We start from the raw sequence: 13,138 nt of genomic DNA on the forward strand, positions 1-13,138 counted from the left end.
CAAGGTGGTATAATGGGCTGTCGGGCTGGCTCTCTGATTGCAGGAACGGCTGGGCATTTATATAATTATTTAAAGATTTATTTATTTATATATTCATGCTTCAAGTGCTGATCCAGCCTACTGGAATCAATGGGCCTTGCTTCCACACTGGTGTGCCTTGGCAAAGCAACTCAGTCTTTTCAGGCAAAGAACTGGAGCAATAAGGAGAGATGCATTCAAGAGAGAGGGTTAGTTTTTAACAGTTGCCTCTGAGGCATCAGTAGATTGCCAGGTAGGCATCCCAGTTAGTTAATGTTTTCATGGACTGGAAGCAAGCTAGACCCATGCGGTTTCCAGGAGCCAAGGCTTGAGGGAAGAGATAATAACAATGCTGTGTTCTGTCGCTTTAAAAAATTAATTAATCCTTAGCATAAGGCATAACTGTCCTGGACTCAGTAACCTTTCTTGCTTCCTGGAAGCAACTGTTTTGCTGAAGTGGTTCAGAACAGAGGTTTGGTTCTAGCAGGAAAGTATAAGGGTTACCCCTTCCCCCGTCACTGAGGTCAAGATCCAGCTTCCGAGTCACCTGTGGAAATGCAGCTGAGAGGTTGCAGCACAACGTCATTCAGCCAATCTTGGCTCAGGGCTGAAACAGGTTAAGGAGGACAATCTACTTTGGTGCCCCCTGACATCCCTTCATGTCATGCTTGAGACTGCTGGACAGTCACTTTGGGAAAGCAGGCATTAAAACTGGCCTGTAAATAAAGCAACAGGATAACTTCACGCAGTTGTCAATGCTGGTGCTTTTTACAGACTCAAGAGTTCTCTCAAGCAAGCAACAAACAAAAACACTTGCCTCGTGGTTTGAGGTCCTGCAAGCAAGGCTGATCCACATAGAGTAGAGTTGCCAGCTCTGGGTTGGGAAATACCTGGAGATTTTGGGGGCGGAGACTGAGAAGGGCAGGGTTTGGGGAGGGAAGGGACTTCAATGCCATAGAGCCCAACTGCCAAAGTGGCCATTTTCTCCAGGTGAACTGATCTCTATTGGATGGAGATCAGTTGTAATAGCGGGCGATCTCCAGCCACCACCTGGAGGATAGGAGCACATCGTTCCCGCATTCGGGCAAGAATTAAAGAAGCACCCCTAGTGGAGCATTTTTTAAACACACGCCACACGGAGAACGATCTCTCCTTTTTTGTACTGTGGCAATACAAACCAGCCCCATATGAACATCGCAACATACAAAAGATTCTACTACAATACGAGATGAGATTTATTTTTTTATTTAAAACACTGGCTCCGGGAGGTTTGAACACAGAGTTTGACCTTTCATGTGTCCTTTAAATTTATCACAATCCTGTAACTTTAAAATTAACTGAAAGGGGATCATTATTCACCACTAGCGTGACTATTTAAACTTCGTGGTAATTGGATTTTACATCCACTCATTGAATTACATTTTGGAACCCTCGGAGGTCGAAAGGAATGTCTGAAATGTGGAGAAACAGTATGTATATATTGATGCAATGTATAATTTATGTTAAAATTTCCATACAATTATAAATGTAAAATAATAGTTTATGTCTGTCTTTGTAGCATGTGGTTACCTTGGCAATTTGCCATAAATATTAAGACAACTATCATTGAGACATAGTCCCTACTACAAAATTCTTGGACTATTAAGCAACATTAATCAACGAGCTGAAGAAGGCTTCTACGAAACGCAGCCAAGATTTATTTATGTTGCCTATATTGTATTCAGCAGGACCTGTGCTTCCTGTAGTGTTTATGGTGAATGTACAGCGGACTGAACAATGATGAATATGATTTGTATATAATAGATTAGAATAGATTAGGATTAGTACTGAAATTCAAATACATTGTTTATGAATTAATAAACAATATTGAGACATACTGAATTGTTTTGGAGCCTACATGCTGTTTTTGGATTACTAGCTAACCACCTGGAGGTTGGCAACCCTAGCGTCACAGAGCGAGAGAGGAAGAAAAGTGCAAAGGGGGAACAGATGGGACTTGGGCCTGCTTGAGCCCTGGGCTGCTTTTGCCAATAGAAATTAGCAAGGAACTGCTGGCAAAACTAAACAGTCAAATAGGAAAGGGAGGGAACATCACTGTAACATAGCGGTTAGGTCTGAATGACAGATTCTCTCTACACAAGTATGCTTATAAACATGTATCCGGTGCGGTCATGTGGGGCCAGAGAGAGACATTATTAGGGAGAAGTAGCAAGAGAGTGCTTAACTTTACCAAAACACTGTCTCCCCTGCAGCTGTGCCCCTGGCCATTTCTCTCCCCCCCCCCCCAAAAAAAAAGGTTCTGGGATGAGTATGGTTGCCAGGTCCCTCTTCGCCACCGGCGGGAGGTTTTGGGGCAGAGCCTGAAAAGGGCAGGGTTTGGGGAGGGGAGGAACGTCAATACCATAGAGTCCAATTGCTAAAGCAGCCATTTTCTCCAGGTGAACTGATCTCTATCGGCTGGAGGTCAGTTGTAATCACAGGAGATCTCCAGCTAGTACCTGGAGGTTAGCAAACCAAGGAACAGCATACAATTGCAAAAGAACAAAAATTACTTCTTTATGCTACCATAAGCAACATGACTACGATTATTTTATATGCCGATATATTGCATATTGTCTATTTTGTTCATATAGTGGCCCCTGAGGAAGGCTGTTTGTACAAGCCGAAACAGAAAGGAAACCGGGCTTCTGTTGACTGTTGCATCACTCCTTACCTCTTGGAAAAGGAAAGAAAGTTATGCTCCTAGTCATGTTCTAGGACCTCTCCTTGTAGTGTGGCCAATTGTTCTATTGTGGACATTATCAATGTCTGTACCAATGTTTGGTTGCATTCTTATGGTAGCATAAAGAAGTAATTTTTGTTCTTTTGCAATTGTATGCTGTTCCGTGGTTTGCTAGCTAACTACAGCACGCTAATTTTGGTTTACCATATTTCCGTTTAGCATGGCAAAATGGAAAGAATCGTTCGCTTTTTCCACGGAGGAAAGGGACAAGATATTGGGTCTTGCCCTGCCCTTTTCTACATCTGATACTGAACCCACCCCAGACTTTAACAAGCTAATGAATATGTGTAAGAAACAAATCAAATATTCTATGCATGCCTCTTCTCTGACGCAGTATGTGACCAATAGAATGATTCCTCAGGGGCTTCGTATACAGAAAGCCCCCATTCTTTTTAAGGATAATGTTAATTTCAAAAACAAATGGGTCGCCATTCTTAATAAATGCGCTTATGATTTAATGTTGTTAATCATCAATCAGGCAAATGAGGAAACTGAAATCATTAGAGGAGACATTGACAAACTTAAGGAAGAATTGAAACCAGCCACGACCCCAACCAGTTTTGACAATAAAATTAAACAGTTAGAATTGGACCTAAATGCTTTTAAGGAAAATGTTAGAACGTACAAGTCTAGGAAATATGAAAGGGATACAAATGATTACAGCCAAGATGCAGTGTACCCTTGGTATAATGATACGGCAGCAGCTGCATCCTCCTCCTTTAGGAGTAGCACTAGAAACCGACAACGTGACTACGACAGCGAATCCTCTAGCTTGTCGAGTTGCGCTTCCGATAGGGAATACAACCTACATTCTAGATATGTGAGAGGGCAGGGGAACTCACGTCCTTTTCAGAGACGCAGGGGCGGAAGGAACAACAGGTAGTTGTTAATTTCTCCAACTACCAACCCGCTGCGGATGAAATCCGTGTCTTGCAATATGGCTTAGGCTTCGTCCCTACCCCGCTGTATTCACCACTACAAACAAAAATAGATATATTTAAATTAACTAGATCATTAAAACTCAAAGAAAAATTTGGCAGTGATCATGTTGATACCATCAATAAGTTTAAACCGAAATCTAAATTCATCCCTTCCTCATATGACCACCATATCGCTACTTTTAATGATGTGGTACATAGGGATATTCTTAAGATGGAACAACGCAAACTACATAGAAGACATAATTTACCTAAATCTGACATTGACATTATTGATAAATTGGCAAATCAATCTGACATAGTGGTGAAACCGGCGGGGCCATTGTGCTCTTGTCTACCAATGACTATAATAATGAAATCCACAAGCAGCTTGACAATGACCAATTCTATAGGAAATTATCTCATGATCCCACGGATGAAATTCAACTTATCATCCGCACAGTAATCAATGAAGCTCTGGCTTGTGACCACATATCTAAAACAACAGCTGATTTTTTGTACAACGAATTTCCCCAAATTCCTAGATTTTATGTCTTACCAAAAATACATAAGCCCACACGTCCACCACCGGGCAGACCCATTGTAGCAGGGGTGGCGTCTGTTCTGGAACCACTGGCACAATACCTGGAGTCCTTTTTACATTGCTTTAGCGTAACAACACGCTCTTACATCGAGGACACTAGACACTTCATAACTAAGACCGAGCAAGTGAGAGTCCCGCCAAACTCAGTACTATGTACCTTGGACGTTAATGCTCTTTATACAAATGTCCCTACAGATGATGTTCGCACCATTGTTGCGACATTGCTGGCCCCCCTTCCTTCTCTACAACCCCCTACTCAATTTCTTCTTAATTTGTTAGATATCGTAACTGAAAAGAACTATTTTGTTTTTGATAATACATTTTATTTACAGACTCATGGCGTTGCCATGGGCAGCGCGTGCGCGCCATCCATAGCCAACATATTCATGGTAGCCTTTGAAAATGCATATATTTTCCATAACAATCCTTTCAGCTCCAACATCATTTTTTATACTAGGTACATAGATGATTTATTTATTGTTATGTCGGATGAACAGAGCTTTCATGCCTTTCATCAATGGATTGGCTCCCAGGACACTCATATCTCCTTTAGTGGCACCTGCAATTATAACGCAATTCCTTTTTTGGATGTTACCGTCTATAAGAGACTTGATGGTAATTTAGGCGTTCGCCCTTACTCCAAACCCATGGCTTGCAACACCTTGCTACACTATGATTCCTTCCATCCTCTTCACCTGAAGGATAACCTCCCCTTCAGTCAGCTTCTAAGGCTGAAAAGAAATTCATCTGAGGAGGCAGATTACAAAAAATCTATGAAACAGTTCACTCAGGCTCTAAAACATCGCAGCTATCCTGAACAGGTGATTGAACGGGCACGCGTTAGAGCTCAACACAAATCGAGAGTAGAGCTACTCAAAGACACTTACACACAAAAGGAAACACGTCTCACATGTGTATTGCAATACACGTCGATGTCTCCTCTAATTCGCCAAATTATTTATAAACACTGGCATTTGGTTCAGCACCTTCCAGGATGCTCTTTGCCACCTCGAATGGCTTACAAACGAACTAGATCCATCAGAGATATGTTAGTGAATACTACTAAACAGGACAAGGTGCGTTCAAATCTACCAGCTGGCAACTACAAATGTGGATCTTGCCTGAGTTGCAAGTACATGTTAACTGTCAAGGAAATCACTAATCCCAATACAGGGAAAACCTTTTCCATACGCAGTTTTAATAACTGTGACTCTCGCAATCTTATTTATTGTGTGATCTGTACGTGCCAACGCTGGTACATTGGTAAAACATCTAGACCTATTAAATACCGTATCAGCGAGCACAGATCGAGATTGAGGAATCAGGTAGTTGAGGCCCCTCTGACGCCACATTTTATTAAACATAATCACTCTGATGAAGATCTCTCCTTCTTTGTTCTATGGCGTTTTGTCAGCACACACAATCATGATAAAATTGTCCTGGATCTAGTCCTTAGACGGCAGGAATCTAAATACATCCAGTTCTTTGATACACTATCTCCAAAAGGTCTAAATACTGCGCTTGATTTATCTTGCTATTTATAATGCTCTATATGCTTGTTTTGTTACTCTTATATTACTGCTGTTAAGATATTGGAATGCTGTAACTTTAAGCGGCTATGTCTGTGTCACGCCTACCCATGTGATGTGGGATTATTTAAATGAGATGTTAACATGGCATTTTTGCCAACGCGGAAGCATTGTAATTTACAGCTAGCGTGTAAGTACCTTACTTTTTCTTAAATGTAACAACATATTGCGATGATTATTTTATATGCCGATATATTGCATATTGTCTATTTTGTTCATATAGCCTGAGGAAGGCTGTTTGTACAAGCCGAAACAGAAAGGAAACCGGGCTTCTGTTGACTGTTCCATCACTCCTTACCTCTTGGAAAAGGAAAGAAAGTTATGCTCCTAGTCATGTTCTAGGACCTCTCCTTGTAGTGTGGCCAATTGTTCTATTGTGGACAGTATCAATGTCTGTACCAAAGTTTGGTTGTATTCTTATATGCTTATGGTAGCATAAAGAAGTAATTTTTGTTCTTTTGCAATTGTATGCTGTTCCTTGGTTTGCTAGCTAACTACAGCACGCTAATTTTGGTTTACCATAGTACCTGGAGGTTGGCAAGCTTAGGGATGAGAACTAGCAAGTCTGTCAGAGGGGGAAAAACAGCCTTGGGAAGGCATTTGCAGGTGGGAGGAGGGGGAGTTTTATCCTTCTGTTACCTCCAGCCCTGAAAATGCCTCTCTACTACAGCAAGAATTACTTCTAATTTGCAAGCTCAGTAGGAGAGAAAACGGGCCTAAAATGGCATCCCGCTCTCCCCTGCAAACACCTTTCTCCTCAGTTCTTGCATTTCTATTCCAGGATATTTACCTTGGCCACTGGAACAGAGATGGGGCAAGGGGTTAACCGGAAGATGGAACTCCTTGACATTGTGTAGAAGAGGGAATTTCAGCAGGCAGACCTTTTCTCACCTTGCACAAGCTGTGTCTACTCCCTCCCCCAATAAAGGAATCATTTTCTCCTTTGTACTCGTGCTCAGAGAAAGATGGGCATGCATGAAATCCAGGGTGGTGTGGTTAGACAATTAGACTGAGATCTGGGAGACCCATGTTTGAATCTCTGCTCTGTTGTAAAGCTTGGTGGGTAACCAGTCACACATTCTCAGCCTATCATCATTTTTGAATGATGTCTTAGTTGTAAATTATATATTGCTTGGGTTTTAATTGTATAATGTTGTTGCAAGCCGCTTGGAGCAGCCTAAAATTGAAATCATCATCATCATCATCATCATCATCATCCTACTTCACAGGGTTGGTGCGAGGATAGAATGGAGGAGCACGGGACAATGTACATTGCCCTGAACCCCTTGGAGGAAGGGTGGAATTAAAATGTACCGAATAAATAAATAACATTGAAAGCAGATCCCATAGTGCAGTGAAATATGGAACCTCAGTCTAAAACTGACAAAGCAACCATGTGTTTTTTACCTATGTTCAGGTTCTGATGACCCAGTTAGATGCGAATGGGCATTCAAGGGTTGGGTGTAAAGTAAGGGTATGTTTCTAATTTTTATTATAAATTGGGGTACAAGGGTGAGTAGTAGGGTTGCCAGGTCCCTCTTCACCACCAGCAGGAGGTTTTTGGGGCGGAGCCTGAGGAGGGCGGGGTTTGGTGAGGGGAGGGACTTCAATGCCATAGAGTCCAATTGCCAAAGCGGCCATTTTCTCCAGGGGAACTGATTTCTATCGGCTGGAGATCAGTTGTAATAGCAGGAGATCTCCAGCTAGTACCTGGAGGTTGGCAACCCTAGCGAGTAGAGCTAAACCCTGCCCCCTGCTCTTGCTTCATTTCACTAATTCCGTCATTGGTTTTTTGGCCCAGGCCAGCTCTGAAGCCAGACATAAGGTAGGGAAGAAAAACACTTAAAGCTACGCAGTGCAGGAAGATCAGCGAAGAAGGACATTTCTCCCCTCGTAGAGGCACTCCTTTTTGTGTGAACAAATAATCTGCTTTCCTTGTGAACAAGCAACACAGGACTCAAATGCACATGGAACCCCCTCAATCAAGTTTAATTTGGCCTTTAGGTAAACCACACCAACTCCCCTCCTGTAGCACAGGAACCAGTAAGAATGTGATCTGGAAAGCCTCCAGTTCAAATCTCATCTCTGCCACAAATTAGTTGATTGGAAGTATGCTTATAGCCTTGGCTGTAGTTATGTATGCATCCATTACACAAGTAGCATCATCTGCAGGCCTTCCCTCCCCCACCGCAGGCGAGATTACTTTGAAAGGAAAGGCAAAAGACGAAAGGAGATTGAAAAGACTGACCCCACAGGAGCAGAGAGATGGACCCGAAGACCTTCAGAATTTGGGGCCAGCAGCTAATCTTGGCATCCGTTTAAAAATCCGATTACATTAAAACACAGATGCACAAATGCAGACAGGGAAAGGGAGAGAGGGGGGGAAAAAACCTTTTCTCTTCTAACTAATGGACCAGGGATTGCAGTACATGCCAGCGAGTGCATTTTTTTTAATCCCTACCCCAACTGTCTGCCTTTGCGCTGTATTTTAGCTGGAATCAATCCCTGCCGTTCTCTAAGCCCCTCTGAATTTCCTCATTAACACAGTCGCAGCCCCCATTCCACCCTCACGCAGGGCTGCAACGCATGACGCTGCCTCCCTGGATCCCACTGATCAGAATTTTCCGAACAACAGGTTCATCTGGGCTCTCCACTCCTGCCTGTGCACACACCAACCAGCTTCTGCAGCACACCAAGAGATCTGTTCTTCCCTGGGATGCTGGTTGAAGGAGAACAGGGAGTGCAAAACAGACCTGCTCTCTGCACCCGTGTACCTGCAGACACTTCACGGTTCCCCCCAGATGCTCCTTTTGCCTCATTCTTGGGACTTCTGACCTACCGCTACTCGGTCCTGCTCCGCAGTCTGTCTTCGCCCTCCTCTTTTCCCCTATCTTCAGCCACAGCAGTTCCTGTTTTATTAAGGTACGGGCGAACAATTTCTAATCTCCCGTTCCAGAAGGATGTCTGCAGTCATGAATCCATGGCTGCCACAAAAATTAACCGAAGTACTGGTGAATTCTAACAGCAGGTACAGCCCAAAGGGGAAAGAGACGCACCTGACTTTGTACAGGAGATCATCAGCACATTCTCATCTCCCTGACACTTCCTTCCATGCAAGGAAAGTCGTTCTTCTTGTTCTTCTTCTCTCTTTTGCAATATACAGAAGAGGTGCAAGGAAGACTTTTTTCAGCACGTTCAGGTAACAGCCTTTGAAGCCCAGAAAAGGGGGGAAGAAAGAATTTACGTGCACATTGAAGCATCTGACTCGAATAAGATGTCACTGTACATCTGGTGTCACATTATCCGATATAGTCGAAGGGTGCTATTCCGGGGGGGTGGGAATCAAGGGATAAACTGGATGAACAGAAACAACCTTTTCAAAGGACAAAGCCATCACGGAGACAGAGAGAGCAGACAAATTAAATATGGATTGTGCGTTTCCGATAGACAGACAAACATAGAGACTAAGAAAAGATACTCACTGCCTCTGACCTGTCCTCGCGTTCTGGAGGTCTTTGCCAATTGTGTGGTCGGAGAGGCTCTATAGAGAGAAGAGAGCAACCTCTTAAGAGGGGGCAGAAGCAGCACACACAGGGACACACCTCCCAGTCTCTCCCCCCCTTCTCAATTTCCCCCAAGCAACAGCTCAGCTCAAAGCTCTCATCTCTTTTGCATATCACATCCAGTAAACACGAAAGCAGTCTAGCCCAGCAGATCTGAGGCTTGGCTAGTGCTGCCAAGCTGGCTCATTGGTAGGATTTGCAGAGTGCCCACCTGATCGGAGCATTTGGGAGTATCCGCCTTCATCCTGTTCCTCCTCGCTAACCTGATGGCAAAGCCCCTTCTCTTCTACTAAATTAAAGTAATAATCCGCCGCTCGGGGTATGTGGAAAACGCATGTGGGGAAAAATCTTTGCAAGGAGAATTTCAAATAGGATTGTCCTGCCTTTGTAAATAATCCTTGTGGGTTTTGCCCCGGGGTTGTTAGAACAAAACACGAGTCCGCATTATTTCAAAGTGCTCCCTGGCTGGGTTGGTACATCCCCAAGGATCTCTAGGTGAGGCAGGCAACTTGTGGAGCGAGGGTGGACCGAATGACATCAGGGAGTTTAATTAAAGAGCATCGGTGCCAGTGAAGTCAAATTGCCTCCGTTAAATGGCAAGGCAGGTTTCTTATTGGGTGCAACTATGTGATAAAAGCACAGCCCAAAAAAGCTACAGAGGCAAACTAAAATAGAGAGGTGCGAATTGCTCTTCCACCTCGACTCATCTGACCTTGGTGCTATCACACATTTCCTCCTGCATCCTCTCACCTAGTTATCATCCTCCCTCCGGATCTCCTGCCATTCCAAGCACACTTCCTTCTCATGTTTTCATCTCCTTCCCCCTCTTCCTCGCCCGGGATTCAGGTAAATTCTAGAGCAAGAACAAACTCTGAAGGCCACCATTAAAATAGCCAACCGATCCCATTCGGTGCAGCAGCTTCACTCTTCCCAGCAGGGACTATGGCTGTGCCTTTTCTGCTGAGGGCACATTTTGCTACAGTGTAGGTTTGGGCTTTTTCCAGTGGCTGCCTCACTGGAAGTAGAAGAAAAAGAAGAAAAGTTGGTTTTTATATGCCGACTTTCTTTACCACTTAAGGGAGAATCAAACCGGCTTAAAATCACCTTCCCTTCCCCTCCCCACAAGAGACCCCCTGTGAGGTAGGTGGGGCTGAGAGGGCTCTAAGAGAGCTGATCTGGAGTACCCTACGCTGCAAATAGTGGCTACAGAGGGTGGTTTGGCCTGGGCGAAGGGGAGGGGTCTCTTCCTCTGCATGCGTTTCCTGATGTGAATCAACCCTCTAGAAATGCTGTTTGGTCCAGCAGTTTTCTTACTAGAACAAGCAGCACCTCCAGAGGGCTTATTCACATTAGGGAAAGGGCATGGGTAAAACACTGAAACACACCTACACCCAGGCCAGCAATACAGTCCTGATTCAAATGCTTCCCCTGTGGGCTAGTATTTGTAGAAATTTAAATAGACAGGTGGTGATTACTGACTTCTGACATCCAGTTTAGCTCCCCGAGCCAGGTCTTCCATTGGGTTTCACAGTACAAGCCTTGGAGTCCCTGACAGCAAGTTACTGGGTACCGAGCAAGTTTTGAATCCAAGTTAAACTGGTTGTCGGTTTGGCTCAGTGGTAGAGCATCTGCTTGGCATGCAGAAGGTCCCAGGTTCAATCCCTGGCAACTCCAGTTAAAGGGACTAGGCAAGTAGTCCCTTTAACCTCTGCCTGAGACCCTGGAGAGCTGCTGCTGGTCTGAGTAGATAATACTGACTTCGATGGACCAAAGGTCTGATTCAGTATAAAGCAGCTTCACGTGTTCATGTGTTTCCTATGCAATCACAAATTGCAAGTCAGTCCGCCAATGATAACTGGTAGCTTGGGTGCATTGTTAAAACAATCTGATTCAACACAGAATCAGAGCTCAGGGCCAATCTGGTTGCCCACGTCCTGCCATACTGTAACATTTTGCACCCACATGTTAACCGTTTTCTGTGGCTGGATACACATAAAAATATTTCTTATGACTGGATAGTTCATTAATTTACTTTGCTTCTGTTCTGCCTTTGTCCCTGAAGGGATCCAAAACAGATTACAAAGCTAAAACCAACTATCATAAACATCAGAATAAAAACAAATACATACCACTTAAAATCACAACACAGATCCTTACTAAGTACTGCTTGGCTTCAACAATGCAGGCCCTCATAGAATCATAGAGTTGGAAGGGACCACCAGGGTCATCTAGTCCAACCCCCTGCACAATGCAGGAAATTCACAACTACCTCCCCCCCACACCCAGACGTGACCAGAAGATGGCCAAGATGTCCTCCCTCTCATCATCTGCCTAAGGTCACAGAATCAGCATTGCTGACAGATGGCCATCTAACCTCTTCTTAAAAACCTCCAGGGAAGGAGAGCTTACCAGCCTGTTCCACTGAGGAACCGTTCTGACTGTTAGAAAATTCTTCCTAATGTCTAGACGGAAACTCTTTTGATTTAATTTCAACCCATTGGTTCTGGTCTGACCTTCTTGGGCAACAGAAAACAACACCATCCTCTATATGACAGCCCCTCAAGTATTTGAACATGGTTATCATATCCCCTCTCAGTCTTCTCCTCTTCAGGCTAAACATACCCAGCTCCTTCAACCTTTCCTCATAGGACTTGGTCTCCAGACCCCTCACCATCTTTGTTGCCCTCCTCTGGACACGTTCCAGCTTGTCTACACCTTTCTTAAATTGTTATGCCCAAAACTGAACACAGTACTCTAGGTGAGGTCTAACCAGAGCAGAGTAAAGCGATACCATCACTTCGCATGATCTGGACGCTATACTTCTGTTGATGCAACCCAAGACCTCATTTGCCTTTTTAGCTACCGCATCACACTGCTGACTCATGTTCAGTGTTTGGTCTACTAAGACCGCAAGATCCTTTTCGCACACACTACTGATGAGACAAGTCTCCCCCATCCTATAATTATGCATTTGATTTTTCCTACCTAAATGCAGAATATTGTCAAAGGCTTTCACGGTCAGAGTTCATTGATTCTTGTAGGTTATCTGGGCTATGTAACCGTGGTCTTGGTATTTTCTTTCCTGACGTTTCGCCAGCAGCTGTGGCAGGCATCTTCAGAGGAGTAACACTGAAGGACAGTGTCTCAGACACTGCCTTCGACAATATTTTGTTATGATGGGAGTTTTGATCCTTCCAGATACACCTGGAAGGAAGCTAATCTGCATGGCTATTGTGGACTGTAGTCTTTGTTAGCCCACTTCTCCAGCTTGTCAAGATCATCTTGACTCTGTCTTCTGCCATATTTGCTACCCCTCCCAATTTGGTATCATCTGCAAATTTAATAAGCATCCCCTCTATTCCTTCATCCAAATCATTTATAAAGATGTTGAACAACACAGGGCCCAGGACAGATCCCTGAGGAACTCCACTAGTCACTTCTCTCCAAGTGGATGAGGAACCATTAACTAGCACTCTTTGGGTACGATCTGTCAACCAGTTGAAGATCCACCTAACAATACTAGGATCTAAACCACATTTTCTCAATTTGTCAACTAGAATACTATGTGGAACCTTATCAAAAGCCTTACTGAAATCGAGACAAACTATGTCTACAACATTCTCCTGATCCAGCAAGGTAGTAACTTTCTCAAAAAAGGAGATAAG

At 43.9% G+C, this 13,138-nt stretch overlaps 1 protein-coding gene across 1 annotated transcript in view; it reads right to left on the reverse strand.

The window, feature by feature from the left end:
• The window catches only part of RGS8 (regulator of G protein signaling 8), a 54,259-nt gene that overhangs the window by 24,581 nt on the left and 16,540 nt on the right, over window positions 1–13,138 (reverse strand). The window contains exon 2 of the mRNA XM_056844335.1: window positions 9,393–9,451. Coding sequence (XP_056700313.1) covers window positions 9,393–9,451 — 59 coding nt within the window. The remainder of the gene's footprint in view (window positions 1–9,392; window positions 9,452–13,138) is intronic.

The sequence above is a fragment of the Euleptes europaea genome, chromosome 2 (assembly GCF_029931775.1).
Source record: "Euleptes europaea isolate rEulEur1 chromosome 2, rEulEur1.hap1, whole genome shotgun sequence".
NCBI lineage: Eukaryota > Metazoa > Chordata > Lepidosauria > Squamata > Sphaerodactylidae > Euleptes > Euleptes europaea.